General features: G+C 43.5%; 1 protein-coding gene across 3 annotated transcripts; it reads right to left on the reverse strand.

The window, feature by feature from the left end:
• Window positions 1-3,081: 3,081 nt before the first annotated feature.
• On the reverse strand, window positions 3,082-22,365 carry sar1a (secretion associated Ras related GTPase 1A). 3 transcript variants are annotated; one of them, XM_033012983.1, is made up of 7 exons: window positions 22,299-22,365; window positions 18,007-18,124; window positions 16,176-16,295; window positions 14,826-14,891; window positions 13,334-13,437; window positions 12,303-12,434; window positions 3,082-5,544 (listed from the first exon to the last, which is right to left on the reverse strand). In XM_033012983.1, exons 2-7 carry the CDS (start codon window positions 18,062-18,064, stop codon window positions 5,428-5,430), a joined length of 597 nt encoding a protein of 198 aa, XP_032868874.1. In that variant the 5' UTR covers window positions 18,065-18,124; window positions 22,299-22,365; the 3' UTR covers window positions 3,082-5,427. The 3 variants fall into 3 exon arrangements, with proteins under 3 accessions (XP_032868874.1, XP_032868875.1, XP_032868876.1); XM_033012984.1 differs by having other exon boundaries at window positions 18,007-18,083; window positions 22,299-22,361; XM_033012985.1 differs by having other exon boundaries at window positions 18,007-18,084; window positions 22,296-22,347.
• Window positions 22,366-22,735: the final 370 nt, after the last annotated feature.

Consider the following 22,735-nt stretch of genomic DNA (forward strand, 5'->3'; position numbering starts at 1 on the left):
TGTATCTCTAAACTTACACTGCCATGTTTCCATCTATTGCTCACCTACATTCTGGGCAATTCAAAGCACATAATTAACATACTAACCTGCATGTCTTTGGGACTTGGGTGGAAACGGGAGCTTCCGGGGCGAGTTCGACCCAGGCAAAAGGAGGGCATGCAAACTCCATGCAGACAGCAGCATGGGTCAGGATTGAACCTGGATCACTGGAACAGTGAGGTAGCAGTGCTGCTTGCTGTGCCACTGCACTTCCTCAGCAATGCATGGTAAGGTTGAGTTACTCGCTGCAATGAATTTGATCAAGAATGAATTTGAGAACAAGATCTCACACACAGGAATAAGTCACCCGAAGGGCACTTATCTTGGTTGATAGATGAATGTTTACAAGGACACAGCAATTTAACTTGCCATCCTCTTGAGTTTAGATGAGTGAGAGGTGACTTAATAAAGATAAGATCCTGTGGATCCAGACAGGCTGCATGTGAAGAGGGTGTTTCCTGCTGTAGGTAACTAGAGAAGATATTGTTTAAAAATAAGGCTTTTCCCATTTAAGACAGAGAATGAAACAAAACAATTTATTTCAGAGGATTAGGAGTCTTTGGAGCCCCCCTCGTTAACCCAGACCCTTTAGATATGCTTTAAGGCAGACATAGACAGATTCTTGATAAGAAGATTAGAGATTATTGGAGGTAGGCAGGAATATGGAGTTCGAGTTTACAATCAGATTAGCTGTAATCTTATTGAATAGCAGAACGGGTTTAGGGAGACAAATCGCCCACCATTGCTCCTAACGTAAATGTCTGAATAGTGCCTGGGGTTGAGTTATATTTTTAGCTGGAGTCTTTGATCAAAACACTCAGCAATGATCCTTAAACTAAAAGCTAAATTTATCAAACTAGACGCGTTACTGATTTCTGGAGTAGACCCTGAACTCACAGCTGGATGCCACAAACACGATGCTGTTATCAGTGGCAGGAGGATACTTTAAAGCACACCGATCATTAGTGGTTGTCAGAACGCTGAACGCTGCAATACAGTTCAGTTTCCAATGGAAAACCTGCAACCCACTCATTTTCAATGTGTGTGGGCCCGGCTCTTCATCATACATTAGCACAAAAATAGCAGGTCCTACCATCCCTCAAGCCTGCTCTGCTGCTCAATAAGTAGATTAAGGCTGATTATATACATTGATTTTCCTGCAGCCCCTAGCTCAAAAATGTGAACAATGACGAGCAGTCCTGGCCTTAAAGTGCAGATAATTCCAATGATCCACAATTCTTTTAAGTCAAGACATTTCTTACCAACTCAGTCTAAAATAATAGGAGACTTATCCTGAGACTATGTAGTGGATTCTGCAGCTTGTGGAAACACCTGGTGAATTCCTCGAACAATTGCGTACATTTCCACAAGATCGCTTATGTTTCTCAAATTCAAATAATGTTTCCCTTCAAAGTACATAAGTTACAGGGGCAGAATTAGGTCTACACCACAATTCAATAATAGCTGATGTCTCTTTCCCATATAAGCTTCTCAGCCTAGGTATACATCCTTTAGGTCAACCAGTCTATTAATTCTCTTTCTCTCCTTTCTACATTAAGAACTAAAAGTTAATTTGTGCTTTTACCATCAAAGCAAAAGTTTATCGCTCAATGTGCCAATGTCATTTTCTGTCCTGGACTCACTGCCGCAATCATCTGTGGCGCCTGAGGTTAGGACATCCAGAGCTACTGATTACTTATTGGAGTTTTCTTTGCACATTGATGAGGGTGGCTGGCTGAGAAAGTCCAAAAATCTTATCCCAGTTTCTTGGGTGCCTAGACTCAACTTGAAGGTGGTTAAATGGGTGCAATTGTTTAAATTAAAAAAAAAATGGAGTGGCTATCTAGGTTGTGTTCTGGACTAGACTGGGTCTTGCTCCAATAGGACCTGTGTCTGCAGACCAAGCAGCACAATGAAAATATATTGGTATATGCTTTATTATAGTCATGCATACCGAGATACAATTAAAAGCTTTTGTTTGCGTGCTATCCAGTCAAATTATATAACATTATATGACTACAAATGAGCCAATACACAAATACAGCAGGTAGTGCAATGAGAAAAATACCAGAGTGCATAACATAGTGTTACAGCATTATAGTGTAACAGTTACATAAGGAAAGAGTCCCAGGCCTGCCAGGAGGTAGGTTGGAAGATCGGCATTACACCCGAGCTAATGTGAGTTCAGGGTGTGACCAACCGATGGATGAGTGATGAACTTGGAACAATGCGCCTTCATTTCCCAGGGTGGCAGACAGGACTTCACCAGGCTCAATCGAGAGTGATTGAAATTGTCGAGATTAATTTTTTAAGTGGCAGATTTGACCTAGAAATAGTTGCAATTGGTTTCTACCCAGTAATGAGCAATTTTCAGACGCTGATGTCAAGAATCAATCCACAAGCTAGATAATGAGCTTAAATACAAGAATGTACATTGAATTCAAAACCCTGAAATATAGTCATATTTGCTATTGCATTATACTCGAGGCCCTCTCAAGGTACTGTAAAAATTGACCTTCCATCAGGGAAAACTATTTTGGTAGTAATGCAATAATCTGAAAGTATTCTAGGCTGAAAGGCAAACTGATTACTGAAGTGGAACGATATTATAAACTACTTTAAACTTTCAAGTGCAGCTGGGAGATTCATAATTTGCAGTGCTCTGGAAACTGTAGAGTCCAGTGAACCCCAGTGCTTGGCTGCCCTTTGATAGTGGCATTAATGCTGGTGTTTGTTGAAAGGTTCTTGGCATTTTGTGAAGAAGGTTCGAGTTAGTCAGCTAACCTCTATTCATTTCTCAATGTGCAATGAAAATAAACTTTAACTGGGCATATATCTCATTGGGATTGTGGCTGCTGTACATCAAGTCACTGTGGTGTCGTTATTAACTTAATGCAAGCAATGAAGCTCAGTCATGGGCTAAGGTGCCTCACAGACACAAACTGGTGGAAGTATCCAGCACATGTTTTAGTTGCAGCAGATGCTAGATGCTCATCAACCCATGCCGAATGCATAGCTCAACAAAAGTTCAAGACACAAAGATATACAAGTACATTTATTCAAATAAAGCAATGATTTATAATACATTTATACACGTTGCAAGTTATCTTTCTACCACATAAAGAATGAACAAATTGAGGGCGAGAACTAGTTTTTTGCAAGAATAAAGTTGGGGAAGGCATCAGATTGGTGAAATGTTAAAGCAGTCACCTATACCCTCTCAGTGGAGATCAATAACCCCAAACATGTAGAACAGTAATAACTGAGTAATACTGCAGGTACAGTACTAACCTGTTGTGTTTAAAGCCCAAAAGCCTTTAGGGAAGGGGGAAAGAATATATCTAGTTCTGCAGTCATGCTTAGGAAAAGGGAAAATCCACTCAGACTGCCACAGTGATAAATAAATGCCCTTCAAATGAATATCTGCTGATGCCTCTGTTGTGGAAACATGACCTTGCTCCTGGGACAAGCAAGACATTTTCTTTATCCAATCACTCATTTAGAGCAAATGATGTGGGTTTTTTAAATGGAAGAGCCTAAAGAGACAATAAAGTACAAACATAACATTCTCATTAAATGGCATCTACTGGAAGTAATGAGTCTTTGTCTGGTTTGGCAAAATAAGCCTCAACAGAGGAAAACAGCCAGCTTGGCGTTCCCGAGACAGACATTTATTTCTCGACAGGGAGAAGGTGCGATTTGATTTTCTCTTGTTTGGCAGAAGGAGAATGCCACGACAGAATGTCTCCATCCTTTCATCAACCGCGAAAGAACACCACCATTCTGTGCAAGAGGCAAAAGTTTAGAAGCAAGAAAAAATATAACATGGTGTTGACCAACCACTTTTCATTCCCTTCAATTTCCTGGTGGAATGGCTGTTTGATAACAGTCCACATCGTTGATAATGCAGCCTTATTCATTTTGTAAGTATTACCTAGTTCAGTGAACAGAGATTTAAAATTCCCTGTTCCATGTGCACCCACTGTTCGGTTTTGTTGACACGAGCTATTTGAACATATTTGTAAAACAGTTCCCAGCATTACGTAGCCTGTGTACTTCCATTTTGACTCCACAGTTAAAAGCACCAGGTGTATGAATTTGTTCACATTTTTTATATAAAAGCTTTACATTAAAAGTGTGCAAGATATTGGGCAATTCCACCAGTTCGTGAGCCCCTTAAAAGATAATAATTTCTGCAACAAACCCATCTTGTAAACCACGCCACCCAGCTTGTGTTATTCAGAATGACTCACTAAACAAGTCCAAACAGACTGCATTACACTCTATCCACCTGAGACACACTTTGCTCATTTTCCAATTCCCAAGATCCCGTTACACCCAATTGGCAAAATAAAACTCACTGTGTCATCATTCCATTACAAAGTTAAATATCTGAATTTTAAAATATGATGTTTTCTGATATGCAGTTTTATATATACCTAAAACTAAACTGGGGCTGTTTATTGATGAAACATCCCCAGTTCATACTCAAACCCTGGCTACAATCCACCTCGATGCACGATACACCAACACGACAACTACAGCCACACAGAGTCGACAGTAAGATAATTAACCAAACTGAATCACATTAATGAATTGATCGTGATTTAACCAGTCCAAACACCACTGGCATATCTTCAAATATTAATGTCATGTATGTAAAGCACATCCCACTTAGAATAAACTGGCAGCAGAGAGAATTTTAACAAAACAGTTCCCACAGCCTCATTTCATGGGAGCTTCAAGTCCTGAATGGTTACGTTTACATCAGCCATATTTCAATTTTGGCCTCAAACCATTCCGAGCTTCAGGAAAATGGCTCTTACCATAATCAGCGCAGACAGGGAACATGTTTGAATAGTTGACTTGTGAACACTATTCAGCTTATCACTTGATTTGGTTAAAATGCTTTGTAGAGTGGTCAGTTCACTGCCATCCATTCGACCCATGCTTTCTTCTATGACGTGGCCCCAGAGGGGCAGATATACCTGGATATCTTCGGGAGCACAGAGCATCACAAGAAAGGAACACGCACAAAAAATAAATCCTCACATATATCTCTAAGACCATTGTATAGCCAAACTCGAGTGTGAATTCTCAGTTGACTATTATTGAGGGGGGGGGAGGGGGTGGGGGGGGGGGGGGGTTGTAAACAGGCCACACTCGGGGCAAACAGTTGTAATGTTAAACCAGGTACAAACGCCTACGTCAGGTTTATACTTTAAAAACCTGGATCTGAAACCTCCCCTGCTAGGCATTGCGATCTTGTCAACAGCTGTGTGACCTGTTTTTTTGTTGTTTTGGAAAGGAAGCAGAGGAGAGGAAAAGAAGATCATGTAGACAGCTGCAAACTAGTTCAGTCCAAAGTGGCATAATTTACTCTCAGGTTCAGTCGATGTATTGCGACAGCCAGCGGAATCCTTCTCCATATCCCTGACGTTTCAGCACGCTGCACATAAACACCTCTAGTGGTCGAGTGTTGAGTTCTTTCAATGGCACACCCCCCTGGAAGAGATCGGCAAGGAACATTCATACCCCTGATGTATGCAGCAACAGGTCATATTATTTTCACACAACAATGACTTTACAAGAAATCCCAAATATATTCCAGTGTTCCAACCCCAAAATTAAGTCACCACAGCATCCCAGAGGAGCAACTTTCATTTTCACATTTCCCCCATGCCCCACACGCAAATTCTAAGCTATACGTAATCACTTATAGCCAAGTTAAACCTATTCCACATAAAGATTAACATTCACTTTGTCATCTTTTCTTCTGAACACATCATAAATCAGTCTAAATGGAGCTTGAGTATATTGTAGGTCCCTCTCCAAATTTGTGCGCAATTTACATCAGATGTCCATAAATGCATACATGGGGTGTAAAGGATGTTGATGTCTAACTAGAATTCCTGGTGAGACATCCCCAATACTGTTGGTCAACTTATTTCCATTGCTTTCTTCTCTCATGAGGATTAAGGGGGCTGTCCCACTTGGGCGACCTAAATGGCGAGTTTAGAAGAGTCTGAAAAAATGACATGTTGAAGACCTCCTTGACTATGTTGAAGACCAGCTTCGACTAGCTACGACTAACTTCGGGAAAATTGGACACCGAATAGTGGAGAGTAAAGACGACCTCCTTCGATCTCCCTTTGACTATGATGAAGACTATCTACGACTACCTTCAACTACCCTCGATTACCTACGACTAACATGCCGACCTACTACGACTAAACCTACGAGTAAAAAAAGTATCGATTTTTTCCTTGGCGACCTTTTTTTACTCGCGGGCATTTTTTAACATATTGAAAAAACCGCCGCGACCTAGCTGAGGCCTTGAGTGCGCGGAGACCACTCTTGAGCATGAAGGAGAGTGACCTCCTACAACCTCGTGTAGACCATGCTGCGAGTATGATTCGAGGGCAAACTCGCCAGAACTCGTGGATTAGGTCACCTAAGTGGGACAGGTCCTTTAGTGCTCAGATTCAAGCTTGCCACTGCATACGTTAAACAGAATATAAACCTTTCCTCACTGCTCCATCTTCAAGGTGCCTTGGGCTCTGCCAACTTTCTGGCGGGCATCCTTAATTCCTTCAGTCTACTGCAGAAGATTCACTAACTGCAGCCACTGCATTGGGTGGGTAGAAACAAGTTTCTCCAGTCCTGCTCCTTTCAGTGCAAGCAGGATTCAAAGTCGTGGCAAAACACAAAGCGCTGGAGGAATTCAGCAAGTCAGGCAGCATCTCTGGAGGTCATGAACAGACTATGGTCGGCATGGGCAAGCTGGGCTGAAAGATTGTTTCCACGCTGTATTACTTTATGAAAGTGTTTTGGGTCTGGACCCCAATTCAGTCCAACAGAGTCTGAAGAAGGGTCCAGCACCGAAATGTTGTCTGTCTGCCTGACCCACTGATTTTCTCCGGCACTTTGTTTTGCACAAGGTTCCGACATCTTAATTTTCTTGCATCTCCAAACTCATAGCAGTGTTTGAGACTCACGGAGTGATAGGGAATCATCAGACAACCAGTGAGTGAGTTCTGACGAGCATACATTCAGTCACAGTTTGTAATTGCATGGCAAGTTGCATGTGGTCAAGTATCATAATGCTTTGCAATGGAGCATTATCAGTCAAAATTGGACTTAACAGTCCTTAAGCCTGATCAGAAGTAGATTTTAAGGAGCAATGAAAGGGAGATGAAAGAAATAGAGCAGAGATTCATGCAGTGTGAATTTTAAAACATACACATTTTGCAGCTGAAAACACATCTTTCAAATGATGCATCTAAAAATGGCTATAATTGCATTCTTGGCGTGTAAAAAATTACTGGTCTTTTTGTGAAATACAAAGATGGGATGTGAATTAGAAGAATGTACTATCTCTAAACAATAATGTTATTTACAATTAAATCCAATGATAAGACTGATTTGGTAGACAGCTTAAATAATCACTTGTATGAACAATTAAATTGGAAATGGCCTTCAAATGTGTATGTAACAGAAATACAAGATGACTGGGAATAGTAAACAGAATTGTAGGCTAATTGGCTTAGTATAATTGGCAATTGTCCCTAGTGTGTGTAGGATAGAGTCAGTGTGTGGGGATCGCTGCTTTATCTCTAAGCTAAGCTAAATTGGAGAGCTGTACTGCCTATTGGATATTAACCTTACAGAAGACTCCAAAACGGAGTTCAGTTTAGTTTATTGTCACGTGTGCCGAGGTACAGTGAAACTTTTTTGTTGCGTGCTAACCAGTCAGCAGAAAGACAACCAACGTCTTAATGAATTCTGTAGGAAGGAACTGCAGATGCTGGTTTAAACCGTAGACACAAAAAGCTGGAGTAACTCAGCGGGTCAGACAGCATCTCTGGAGAAAAAGAATGGGTGATGTTTCAGGTGAAGAAGGGTCTCGACCTGAAATGTCACCTATTCCATTTCTCCAGAGATGCTGTCTGACCCGCTGGGTTACTCCAGCTCTTTGTGTCTATCTTCGTCTCAACTAATTCAATGAATAACATGCTACCTCAGCGTTTGTACACAAGGAGTGCAGTGACAAAAAGGATGAAATTCAATTTTGGCTTTTAACACAAACCATGTACCAGCCACTGCCGATGAATTACCTCGAGCTGACAGGTGGCCAGCTGGAGTGGGGAGGCAGAGTTTCAATCATGTGGGAGAATGTCAAGTTACAGAAGTGAACCTTGTGCAAACGTCATCAGAGATCAAGGCTGCCTGCCGGATACTGCCCATGCTTTCTATAGGCAGAACATCTAAAAATTACTTGTTGATCTTCTTTGCTGCCGCATATGGCTAGTCAAGGTCAAGGGCAGTGTTCGTGCAAAACAAGATTTGCAGACAATGGGGCCCTTGCAGCACAATATTTTAATAATGTGCAATTTTATCATTTACATTTCCGAGACCCATATCCATAACAAAACTTCTAAACTTGCCAGATTGATAGCAACACAGCCTTGCTGTGTGAGGGAAGAGCAGACGGAACCAACTTTGAGGTGGGAGGGGGTTGCAATGAGAGAGAAGGGAAAGGGCTGCAATCTGGCCGCACAAGTGAACTCACAAGATCTGTATCATTAATCAGGTGACAAAACTATGTCCATATCAATATGTCAAGTGATAATTATAAAATAATTATGTCTGAACTTTAGCTTTGAAAGGGCAGTGATGTGCTTTCATAACACATGGGCAGATGGTGATGTGCTTTGATCATGGGCCGAATGCCCTTTATCTTAGCATTGGTGCCCTGTGCAAATGGCTGGCTCTCAGTTCGAAACGCAGCAGAGGTGCTGCAGTTGAATTTTGACCAAACCGCATCAATTTTGTAGTGCTTAGTTAGTACGGAACAAAGTTTGGATGGAAAATGGAGAGCTTTCCTTTTGAATAGTGCCGAAGGAACACTGATTGGGAGAGTCAACCTAAGTTTTTGTGTTCAACTCCATGAAGTTGGACTTGAGCACAAAATCCCCAATTTGTGGGCAAGAGTGTTACCATATTGAACCACAGCTAAAACAAAAGCCACTCACTTAATATCGTCATACAATGTGTTGAACTGCATGGTTTTAAAACATCATTTTAACACTGAATGAAAACTAGAAACAAGGATTATTTTTGATCTACCTGCAGTCTATCTACAGAGATAATTAATCTGAATAGTGTTACCGGTTGAACTAGATTTAATCTTCCAATTTAAGAGTCATCAACTAGCATCCTGCAAAGTATTACTTTTGTGCATATCTTTCATCCCTTTGTTCTATATCTCTCTAAATCACTGTACATATCTCTCGGTCCCTTTCCCGACTCTTAGTCTGAAGAAGGGTCTCGACCCGAAATTTCACCCATTCCTTTTCTCCGGAGATGCTGTCTGACCCGCTGAGTTACTTTGCAAATCATCAATGTTTAATTAGTAGCAGCACCAACCTAGTTTTGGTTTGACTGCTGTTCTGCCTTTGCTCACTGCTCCTTTGCAGTCAGACTGTTTGAAGGTCCCACGTATTTTCCATAAATTGCGAAGTGAACGATACACACTAAGCATGAAATATACTCCTTTTATAGCTCTCCCTAGCCCACAAACACAAAAGGTTATAATTGCTAGCTTTTAGCTCCTAGCTACTCAGTTGTTTGGTCTCAGACACATAATGGGTTTCCATGTCTACGTGCCAGAGGAAGTGGCAACGACATCATCAAAGTCAGGGTTCTCTTGATCAGTGGGTGTAGGAAGGAACTGCAGATGTTGGTTTAAACCGAAGATAGACACAAAATGCTGGAGTAACTCAGCGGGTCAGGCAACGTCTCTAGAAAAGGAATAGGTGACGTTTCGGGTCTGAAGACATCACCTATTCACCGTTTTGGGTCACAAAGATATCACAAACTTCACCTGTTCCCTTTCTCCAAGATGCTGCCTTACCAACAGAGTTATTCCAGCTTTTTGTGTTTATTTTCCCTTGATCAGTGTCCAGTCCCCATACAGAGGTGTTGGTCAGGCAACCAAAATCTGTGATTGTTGGCATCCCACTGCATGTTAGAATACGTTGATGACACTCATAACCCAGGGTCTTTTACATAGAATAGTTACTACCCAGGCTGTAGTTATGTTCTGGTGCAAATCGGTCCTCAGCTCATCTTCTTGGAGACAGCTTGGAGATGTTTTTAGATAAAGGTGGTCACAGTGGCGCAGCGGTAGAGTTGCTGCCTTACAGCGAATGCTGTACGGAGACCTGGGTTCGATCCCGACTACGGGTGCTGTTTGTACGGTGTTTGTCCGTTCTCCCCGTGACCTATGTGAGTTTACTCCGAGATCTTCGGTTTCCTCTCACAATCCAAAGACGTACAGGTTTGTAGGTTAATTGGCTTGGTAAATGTAAAAAATGTCCCTCGTGGTTGTAGGATAGTGTTAATGTGCGGGGATCGCTGGTCGGCGCAGGGTCTGTTTCCGCGCTGTATCTCTAAACTAAACTAAATGCAATGATATTCAGGGCTGGGCAATGACAATGCAGGGCCCATTCATCCGTCATCCTTGACCAGCGGGTCTTTCCGTGCACCCCCACCAACTATTCTGCCAATGATTTGGATGTGGAAGCAATCTGACAAGGAGGTTCTCGCATCAAACCGATGTGCTTCTACTTTCCTGTTGCTCCAAAGGCTCACTCCTCCAACCCATTAGGTGTGATTCTACCTTTGTACGAAAAGTCCAGCTGGAAATTCCCCCCCCCCCCCCAAGAGTTTTTAAAGCTATTTATAATTGTGTCAAATGATTTTCTTTTCCATGTTTGTAGATACCCGGTCTGAACAAGTGAATGAAACCAAGTAAACTCGAACATAGCAACAGTTATATGACACCAGGTCTAAGTTTCACTGAAAGGGCACTCGCTCGTTAATATTATTCTCTTTTATAAACTACGTTCATTCAAATAGCTGCAACATGTTCACTAATACTTACGGCTCTTTTGTGACTTTACCGTATAAAAACATATCTAGATTTTCCAATAGTTTCTGACTGGGCTCTTGGATATTGCAAGCTAAACATGCTGTCATTTGCGTCTATTAGAATCTGTTCCACTTGCTCCAACGTGTGTAATTTGAGTTGTGGAAAATATTAGACGGGCTGATCAATGCCATATGCTCAAGCAAAGTTAATTTATTTTAAAAATAGATATCCAGGATAGTACTATGTGTACATTCAGAGATGAGGCATTAAATCGTCTGCCTGTTACCTATTAGAAAATAGGGAACTAACTAAAAAGATATCCTGCAACCAGCATCAGTTTAAATATTACCAGTAAAACTCCAATAATTCAATACTCAATTATTCAGAAATCCCGATGAATAGATATCTGCCTCAGTCATTAATGCAACAAGAAATAGCTATCCATGGATCCACATACTTGTGACATAGACACAACATGCTGGAGTAACTCAGTGGGTCAGGCAGCATCTCTAGAGAAAAGGAAGAGGTGACGTTTCGGATCAGAATCCTTCCTCGGGCACTTTCTCTTTTCTCTAAAGATGCTGCCCGACCCACTAACATACTCCAGAATTCTGTGTCTATTTTCGGTATAAACCAGCATCTGCAGTTCCTTTCTATACACATACTTGTGAGGTTGGCTACATATTGTGAAGCATGTGGGCCAGGTGCTTGTTTGGAGTTGGGGGAGGGGGGGTCCGGAATGCAAGTAAATCTGTGGCCAAGATCCGGTGCCCAGTGTGTGCGCCAGGTGTGGAGTAGCATCTGATTGTCTGGTAAATTTGCTAGTCCTGCACCACAACTTGGCCAGGGTGCTGAGTTATTAAATGAATAACTTGAAACACTCTGGTCATTTCTTCTTCTCCTTGCTCGTGTCCGGTGAAAGCACGCACCACCAGACTCACAAACTGTTTCTTCCCCTTGGTTATGAGGTTTCTGAATAGTCCTTGCGTGAGCTAGGATACTGTCTGAATCACCTCTACCCCAGTGTGGACATTGGACTTTGTCTAGGGAACTTATTAGCTGCAATGCTGAGAACTATATACTGCACTCTGTATCTGCCCCTTAGCTCCATCTATTCTACTCGTTTGAACTGATTATATTTATGTATAGTATTATCCGATCTATTTGGAAAGCATGCAAAACAAAGCTCTTCACTGTACCTTGATACATGTGACAATAATAAAACTCCCATGTTTTCTTCAACCAGAGTTGCTTTGCCTCAAAAGGTCATTCTTTACATGTGCACTCTACTGATACAATGACTTAGAAACTTGAGCCTTTCCATTACCTTTCCTGTCGTTTGTCCATATAGCCCGAAGATCTCCCGTAGTTTGTCCTCACTTATGGCCTCCGATCGGTCGATTTTATTACCCAGGATGAGGACGGGAACATTAGTTATTGTTTCATCTGTCATTAATGCCTAAGAAAGATAATGAACGTGAGAAACATGATCATTAGAAACAAAACAAATCCGTAAAATTGGTGGCTAAAATGGGTAATCCATTTCCCTGCCCAGTCATTGGGACCTTGGATCCCAACTCCCCTATATGTCTCTTACTCCCCTGTTCCTGCACTCCCTTCAAACATACTGGATTAAAAAAATTAAATATTCTACTGTGTAACATCTAAATAAGTGAATTGAATGCATGTTGAGGTAATAGTAGGAATTGTACTCAGTTTGCCAGTGGAGCACCGAAGCTCCAAGACTGCCTGAGCGTTGCTGTCATGAGCAAGCTGCCCTATTATGCCAAGTTACAAAACCTGAAAGCAAGCCGATCACAACCACTCCTCCGTTACAAGATGTTATCTGTCACTTCATCACTTTTATTACAGGTAAATTATGGTCCCCCCACCTCAGGACCAGCCATGAGTTTGCTTGTCCCTACGTCTCAGTTCCCCATAATGTCATTACAGGAGCAGAAGGCTTTCCCTCATACACATTTATTCTGCTCCAATCTGTACACACCAGGTGCCGGAGTGCAATAAATAGCTCTGTTTTTAATTTTGTCTTGGAGTGCTGTCAGGTGCAGTACACCCCCAGCTAATTGAAAAGAGACCAAAAAAAGTGCTGAAGATACACACAAAAAGCTGGAGTAACTCAGCTGGTCAGGCAGCATCTCTGGTGAAAAGGAATAGGTGATGGTTCGGGTTGAGACCCTTCTTCAGATGCAGGGTGCCACATTCCTGACTAGTACATTTCAAGTGGTCATTTATTAGAAGGGAGGGAACGAACCGACTTGCCACAAAAATCAACATCAAAAGGCACTCTGTTGAAGGATCTACCTATACCCTAAAAATGGTCAACATTGTTGAACTTACATCAAGTTCCACTTTAGATTCAGCAAGCCGCGAGTGGTCTGCACAGTCAACCAGGAAAACAATCCCATTGATTGCAGGGAGGTAGTTCTTCCAGACTCTTCGGGCTGTAAACAAGGGGCAATAATTAAATACAACATTTCAGAAGGTGTTTGATACTTTCAAGATGCTACATAATTGGGTCATCCTGAAGACAGAAGCCGATGAGGCTGCAGCAGTGAACGGAAGTGTCAGAAAACACAGTGGTGGTGAACATGAGTAATACAAAATTTGCTTTTCCCTTTTAAATACCTTTCAGTTGAGATCTGGAATACATTGCCTGGGTCGGGTAATGGAGGTAGGTTCAATTGTGGCATTCGGAAAAGAACCGGTTAAATCTTTTACCACTGCGCCACCGTGCCTAATCTTCCTGCTAATCTTTTGTTTCAGTTACGAGGTGTTTCAGATCCCTTTGAATCGCAACATATTATCATTTTATTCCAAGTAATAATAAGATTTTTGGATTCTTCCTTCCAAATCATGAATATCTTATGTTTCCCCACAGTATGCTCCATTTACTAACTTCTTGCCCACTCATTTAACCCATCTGCATCCCTTTGCACACTTGTATATCCTTGCAAACCCATGAAGAAAGGTAGAACAAATTGGACCTAGGTTTAGTAGAGTTCAGAAGAATGAGATGGTGGTCTCGCCGAAGGACAAGTTTCTGAGGGAGACGTGGTATTTGGATTTAATTGAACTTTCAGAATTGGGGTGGCACAGTGGCGCAGCAGTAGAGTTGCTACCTTACAGCGCCAGAGACCCGAGTTTGATCCTGACCACAGGTGCTTGTCTGTACGGAGTTTGTACGTTTTCCTCGTGACCTGCGTGGGTTTTCTCCGGGAGCTCCGGTTTCCTCCCACACTCCAGACGTACAGGTTTGTAGGTTAATTGACTTGGTATAATTGTAAATTGTCCCTAGTGTGTGTAGGATAGTGTTAATGAAAGAGGATCGCTGGTCGGCGTGGACTCGATGGGCCGAAGGACCTGTTTTCGCCCTGTATCTCTAAACGACACTAATTGACACAATAGTAACTGCAGTTTCCAGGCCAAAGTGCCAAAAATAATTTGTCAGATAAAATGTTCAGATACTACACATAATGTCCTAAGATTGTTCACCAGAGAACAATTAAGAAAAAACAGTACTGGGCCAAAACAGGACAGATGACCAACAATTTATGAATGAGAAATATTTGAGCACTTGTAATTATTCTTTAACTAAAAACCACAAATAATAGTACAAGATCAGGACTGTGATCAGGCACATGTACCTGTGGTTCATTACTCCTTACCTGCAAATCTGTAGATATTTATTCATTATATGCTTTGGACAGACATTTTTTTACAGTTTATTAGGCTGGCAGACTACAGCGAAAATGCCAAGCCTGATCAACACAAATTGAGCAGCACATTACTATGCACAAACATGATAAAACTTTTTTTTTTGGCGTCATACCTTGTGCGTGACCTCCGAGGTCAAAGGTAGTGAAAGTCATTCCTGCAATAGTCAGCTCTTCTGATGCTGTAACAACAATTTAAAAAAGTTAGAACCATCAATGCCAATGGTCTGTGTGTAAATGTGATGAACAAACAAACCCAGAACTAGAAGCGAATGCACACGCAGGCCAAGGGCAGTACAGAGTGCTTTGTACAAATGCACAATCACAAGTTGAACCCCACAGTGCGGAAGCACATGTTGCTCAATCACCACTGAATAGTCCAGAGATCAAAATTAAATGGTTGCTGTGTACTTTTCATTTGCCTCATGACACGTGCAATGATTTTGTGCTGCAGAGGCATTTTGTGTTACATGGATAGCCAACCTGCTTTGAGGGCATCACATAGTATAGTACAAAGCCTGCCAAAGCTGCATGGCTCGGCCAATGTGTAGAATAACCACTGCTCTCTGAGGGGTACTACTTTACATTGTCACTTGGCTCCATCTTTGCCTCTTTTCCTTCTGCCAGACATGATATTGCTCCACTCAAGTGGGTGTAAGTTATCCACAACTATCTTTGCTCCATCTCATTCTGATCTTCCAGTTAAGCAACATTTTGATTTTAATGTGTGTATCCTTGTTTTTTAAATTCCTTCATGGTCTTACCTCCCTATCTCTAATCTGTTACAGGTCTCCAATCCATCTGTGCGTTTCTCAAAATAATGTCTCTAGAGCATCTCCTTGCTTGATCACATCCAAATTGTTCTACCATTGGTAACTATGTCTTCACCTGCCAAGCTCTGAGATTCATTCCCCAAACGTTGCTACCTCTTTTAGGCTCCTCGTTAGAAGGGGGGGAGTAGTGAGAGGTTATCTAAGATTGGAGAATTCAATGTTCATAGCTTTGGGTTGTAAGCTATGAGGAATGTGAGGTGCTGTTCCTCCAGGTAGGGCGAGGACTCACTACACTCCAGCACTGGAGGAGGACCAGGTCAAAAAGATCCATGTGGGAATCCCCCGCTTCCCATTCCAACACTGACCTGTGTGTCCTGGGCCTCATCCATTGTATGCAGCCAAAGTAAGCAACGACAAGACCCTTTCACTAATTACTGCATTAAGGAAATGTGGTCGGGTATGTCACAATCTATGAAGTTTGCGCTAGTCAAGTCTTAGTCTTGTGGCAAACAGTCAAGGGTCAGGAATTAAGTTTGAAGACTGCTTTGTTGTGCTTACTTTTGAACACTAAAACTTTAACAACGAATAGATACAATTACAAGTAGGCAGAGTGCTGCATCAGCAGGAAAAATGCTTCTCTCTGTTAAAGAGAGATCCTGGCAGCAGCGGACAGTGAACCTTGCAACTACTTACTGGGATGCAATGTTGGCACATGCTGCCCCAGTCTGTTATCTTTCAGCATGTGCAATAAGGTGGTTTTCCCAGCATTGTCCAAGCCCAGGAAGACCAATTTCCCTGATTTCTTATATAAACCTGGGAAAAGAAAACGACAATATTTATTACAGCCTGCTTACATGTTGATTCCCACACACAATTCACCAGACTGTTACTCTGGGCTTGTGGACAAGTTATAGGGAGAAACTGGATAGTTTGGGAGTTTTTTATTTGGAGCATAGGAAGCTAAGGGGTGACCTTATTGAAATTTAGTTTAGTTTAGTTTAAAGATACAGCGCGGAACCAGGCCCTTAGGCTCATCGAGTCTGCACCAAACAGCGATCCCTGCACAATACCACTATCCTACACACACTAGGGACAATTTACAATTATACCAAGCCAATTAACCTACAAACCTGTATGTCTTTGGAGTGTGGGAGGAAACCGGGGATCCTGGAGAAAACCCACGCAGGTCACAGGGAGAACATACAAACTCTGTACAGACAGCACCCGTAGTCAGGATCGAACCCGGGTCTCTGATGCTGAAAGGCAGCAATTCTACTGCGGCGCCACCATGTACAAGATCATGAGGGCCATGGATAAAGTGAACATTCAGTCTTTTCCAAGCATAGAGGATTCTGAAGTGAGAGGGCAATAGTTTAAGGGGAGAGATTTAAGAGGGGCCTCATGGGCAACTTTTTCACTCAGAGAGTCATCTGAATCTGGAATGATGTAATCCTCTTGAGGATTGGGATTATGCTCTTCACCTCTTCCCTTTTACATGTGTCATGGGATCAGTTTAGTGATACAGCACGGAAACAAGCCCTTTGGCCCATCGTGTCCGCGCTGACCGAAGTTCCCCGCACACTAACATTATCCTACATACACTAGGGACAATTTACAATTTTACCAAGTCAATTAGCCTACAAACCTGTAAGTCTTTGGCGTGTGGGAGAAAACCAGAGCTCCCGGAGAAAACCCACACAGGTCATGGGGAGAATGTAAAAACTCTATACAGACAGTCAGGATCAAACCCGGGTGCCTGGCGCTGTAAGGCAGCAACTCTACCACTGTGCCATCGTGCCGTCCTAATTTTCTGGCCTCAACCAACTTATCTATATCATGGGTGTACAATCCCCCCCATTACACATAAGGAGGGTGTGAGAACCCTCTGCTATACCTTGAACAACTAGATCCCCTACACCAACCCCTCTTCGCCTGGCTACATATCCTCACCCCAAACAACTTTTGTTTTAGCCCCACATTCTCTGCAACTGCTCTAACCTGTGTTTCACAGCTTTTACATGTTTGTTATCTCTTTACCTAACTGTCCTCATCAATCATATCAACTAGATGATTTTATAAACAATTTATCTCTACAGAAACCATGGCTTCACCCCATCAGAGATATTCCCTTCGTCATCGGAAAAATAGTATGTTGTTATCCATATGGCAGGGTAGGAAATAAACCCTTAATTATGAATGATATAAATTATTGACCAAATTAATTCAATTTATAATATTTTGAGAATTGGGGCAGTTTTCCTAAACGACACTAAGCAAGCATTTATAAAGGCAAACATTTTATAAGCAGTTTTTATTAACTGGAATTAAACCACTGATGCTCCCAAGTCCACAGTTAACAATGCCCTGGCTAATGGGTCCCATGGTTCTGTGTCTCAGAGTTAGATTAATATTAGGAATAATGAGGTGAATTTTGCATATCCCCAATGCACAAACTGCAGTCACCAAATTCAAGGGAAGGGAATAAGGGAGAGAAACAAATAGGACACGGCTTGGGGCTACTTACCCAGAAACTGCAGCATACTGGTGAAGCCATTGTACAGCCAGTCGAGTAAGCCCGACATTGCTGAATCACACACACACCTGCAACAGGTAAAAGACAAGTCAAGGTCACAGATGTTTCGCTGAAAGTCAAATGTTAGTGCTAAATTAAGATTGAGACAGGAAGAGGCCATTCATCCGTCAGAGTCTGTTCAGGCCGCTTTGTCATCTAATTCTCACCTCCTTCAGACTTTAGAGATACAGTGTGGAAACAGACCTTTTGGCCCACAGAGCCCGTGCCAGTGATCCCCGTACACTAGCATTATCCTATACACAAGGGACAACTTACAATTTAAACCAAAGCCAATTAACCTGCAAATCTGTGCGTCTTTGGAATGTGGGAGGAAACCAGAGCACCCGGAGAAAAACCACGCGGTCAAGGGGAGAACGTACAAACTCCATACATACAGCACCCATAGTCAGGATCAACCCGGGTCTCTGGCACTGTAAGGCAGCAGCTCTACCGCTGCGTCACTTTACCTCCAACTTCAGATATAAAACTAATAATTAAATCAGTTAATTGACTGCTGTTTGGTGAGCGAGAATCCTACAGTTCCATCACCTCTAAAATTTTAACCAACATTGAAGTGCCTCTAAACTTCTCTGATGAATGGCCCAGGTTCACAATAACACCTTCAGATATACCCACACAAGGAAATGCAGATGCCGATTTACCAAAAAAGACACATGGTGCTGGAGTAACTCAGTGGGTCAGGCAGTATCTCTGAAGAACATTAATAGGCGACGTTTCGGTTCGGAAATCTTACCTTGGCTATCTAGGTTCTCCCGAGATGCTGCCTGACCCGTTGAGTTACTCCAGAACCGTGTATCTTTCTCCAGAAATGCTGCCTGCCCTGATGAGTTATTGTAGCACTTTATATTCTTTGTCATAATTTTAAGTTTGTTCCTAGTTTTAGGTTATCCCAACCAGTTAAAAAAAATATATATTTGTTCTCTAATCGGTTCTGGAATTTTAGAAGATGTCCTTTGAAACATGGATAAATATTTGGGAAGCGTTGATAAAAATGGAGATGCTGTCTCACCAAAGACTGAACTTTTCACAGTGGGTTACAGAATTAACTCAACTGGAATTTGGAATTTGAATTAGTTAATATTCCTAACAATCTGCCACACCAAAATAAAATTGCAGAGTAAACTTTCAACCAACAGAAAGAATTGTCCATGAGGGCAAGCATTCATGGTATCTGTATGCAACACCATTCACCAGAATCACTGCTGGAGTCACTGCATTTTATTGCTCTTATTAATGATGTGGATGACGGTGATGCGGGCACCCCAGAGGATTGCACAAAGGTATAAGGGAGCAACGAAAGACCTCATAAAAAATATTATTAAAAAGTGTGGCAATGAGAGACGGGGCTCTTGACTCTCTTTTCAAGATGGGACCTTATTATTTCATTACACAGCCCACAAGCATCACATGGCTGGCTTATGAACATTGATTGAGCAGAACAAGCCTGTTCTTCAGCAAAGTTAATCTCTTGGAAATGTCAGAACTATATTCCGCGCTCTGTATCTTCCCTTTTGCCCTATCTACTCCACACCGGCTCCACTGTGAAGAAAGCCCAGCAGCGTCTCCACTTCCTGAGAAAAGCTGAGGAAAGCCCACCTCACGCCCCCCATCCTCACCACATTCTACAGAGGGACTATAGAGAGCATCCTGAGCAGCTGCATCACTGCCTGGTTTGGAAACTGTACCAGCATGGACCGTAAGAACCTGCAGCGAGTAGTGAGGACAGCCGAAAAGATTATCGGAGTCTCTCTCTCCCCCCCCCCCATCTCAGACATCTACACCACACGCTGCATCCGCAAAGCAACCAGCATTGCGGAGGACCCCACCCACCCCTCACATAAACCTTTCTCTCCCCTCCCTTCTGGCAGAAGGTACCAAAGCATACGGTCCCTCACACCCAGACTATGCAACAGCTTCTTCCCCCAGGCCATCCGACTCTTCAACGCTCTGGAACTGATCTGAATCCCCCCCCCCCCTCCCCCCATCTCTGCTGCTATGTAAACTCTGCACTGCACCCTCGGCACATTTGGTTTGTGTACATTGCACTCTGTTGCACTGTTATCTACTATCCCACGTTGCTGTTTTGCACATTTTCTATTTACTTTGTTGCACTTTAGTAAGGAAGGTTTTGCACCATGTGTATAGCTTAGTATATCTATATATGTAGCATGTTGTCCAATTGTGTTCTATGGAGCACTGAGGTTCCAGGGAAACGCTATCTCATTGCACTGTGTACTGTGTATATGGCTGTAATGACAATAAACCCTCTTGAATCTTGAATTGAGTCTAACTTGGTTATATTTATGTATAATTCGCTGCTTCAGAAGATAGTGAGCTCATAGGAGCCCGATGGAGTCCGTAGATGTTTTGTAGCGACTTGTAATGCCAGCCGTAGGAACTCGGGGCATCAGGTAAGTCGGGACGTTTTTTCAACATGTTGAAAAATGTCCACAAGTTAAAAAAATAGCCCCGAGTACCTACAAACGGCTATTACCGTAATTCTCCGAGTTCGAATCAAGGGGGAAACTCGGGAGAGTTTGTGAGTAACTCGGGAAAGTGGGACAGGGCATTTACTCCAGCATTTTGTGTCCATCTTCAATGTTCATGCTGTTGGGTTGTAGACAACTGAGATGAAATGCGAAATGTTATTTTGCTAGTTTATATTTGGATAGGCGGACTGGTGTGGGATAGGGAGGGCTAGTGACTGGGACTTCCAGTTGTCCGTGGCAGGTGGAGAGCAGGGGCTCGATAAAGCGGGTGCCTTGTCTGTACTTGGTCTCATCGATGACAGCACATCAGCTTTGCTACCTGGAGCAGCCAGTTGCTGGTCATTTCAATTCCTCTCCACACCCCACCTCCCCCTCCCTTATTTGACCCCAACTACACCTTCCTTTGACAAAAAAGAAAATATGTCCACATTCAACCGCTCTATATGACCAATTGTACACTGCAATGGTTCCAGTGAAACATGGTACCCACTTTCAGTACATAAAATGCCCACAAACTTCAATGTTATGACTGCCATATTCTGTTTTATTGATACTGATCTAGTGGAGAAAACAACTGTGAACTTCTTTGCTTTACTTTGAACGTTGTAGTGAGATTGTTTATGTTCTAAAGTCACAACTGCAAGAGTTGAGGCCTGAGGGGGGCACAGATTAAGACCTCTGCATTTAGAATCCCATCCTGCATTGATTCCTGCACTTAATGTCAAGGACTTGGAAAAGGGCCAGAATATGCTCAGGGCGGACTGAGCACCGAATGTATTTTTAAAATTTGAAATGGTGCAAATTTCAGCAAAATTAGATTAAAGTCTTTCTCAGTCCTCACCCCATTGACCACTCTTGTTGATCCCACTTTTAATTCCTCACCAATTTTATACATTCCTCCTCTCTACACCCCCCTCACCTCTGTCCCCACCCACTTCACCACACCACTGACAATCTCCACTCCCCTGTAATCCCTTCTCCACCGTTAAGCCTACTCTCTCTCTCTCCATTCTCTCCCACACTTTCTTGTACAGACTAACCCAAACCCACCCTCCAGCCCCAAACCCATTACTACTTACACACACATCTGCTTTTGATGTCCCCCTCCAATCATCTCATCATCTCCTCTCCCCCACACCACCTGCAATCTGTCTCTTTGCCCCCCCCCCCCTTCAAACCCTTACTGCACCTACCCTCTGTCTCCCCCTTCTCCCATCATATATTCCTGCCTCTCCCCTTCTCTCTACCCCATCACTCTCCATCCTTCCTTCACCACAGCCCTCACCCTCTCTCCCTATATCTGCCCCTGCCCCCCCCGGACCCTCTCACCACCCCTATCCCTCTCTATCTGCCCCTATTGACCCTCACCCCTCCAATCCCTCTCCTCCACCAGACCCTCTCTCTATCTGCCCCCCCCCTTAGACCCTCTCACCACCCCCTCTCTATCTGCCCCCCCCTTAGACCCTCTCACCACCCCCCCTATCTACCCCCCTTATCTGCCCCCCCCCTTAGACCCTCTCACCACCCCCTCTCCCTTGCCCCACCCCCACCCTCCATCTATCGCCCTCCCCCATTCCTCTCCCTCAGCACGTCCCACCCCTCCACCTTCACTCCTCCCCTCACTATCCCCGCCCCTCCCCCTCCGTCAGCCACACTGAACCCTCCCGCGGTTCACACTCACACTCACACTCACACACTCACACACACACACACACACACCCGGTCCCCCCTCACCTGGCGCCGCTGCTCCCGGCCCCGACCCGACCCCGGCCCCCGATCCGCCCGCCCCGGAAACACTAGCACACGACCGCTTCCGGGGGCGGGAGGAGGGAGAAGCAGCAAAGATCTTTGAAAGCTGGTGGTCAAAGATGCTGGTGTCTGTGGGGGGGAGGGGGAGAGAGGGAGGTGGGGGGGGTAGAAGAAGAGGGAGGAGGAGAGGGGGGTGAGGAGAGGAGGGTGAGGAGAGGAGGGTGGAAGAGATGGAGGGAAGAAGAAGAGGGGGAGGAGAAGGAAGGAGGGATTGAGGAGGGGGTGGGTGGAGAAGGAGGGGGGATTGAGGAGGGGGTGGGTGGAGAAGGAGGGGGGATTGAGGAGGGGGTGGGTGGAGAAGAAGGGATGGAGAAGGAGGGGGGTGGGTGGAGAAGGAGGGGGGGATTGAGGAGGGGGGTGGG

This window comes from Amblyraja radiata, chromosome 37 (assembly GCF_010909765.2).
Source record: "Amblyraja radiata isolate CabotCenter1 chromosome 37, sAmbRad1.1.pri, whole genome shotgun sequence".
Classification (NCBI taxonomy): Eukaryota; Metazoa; Chordata; class Chondrichthyes; order Rajiformes; family Rajidae; genus Amblyraja; species Amblyraja radiata.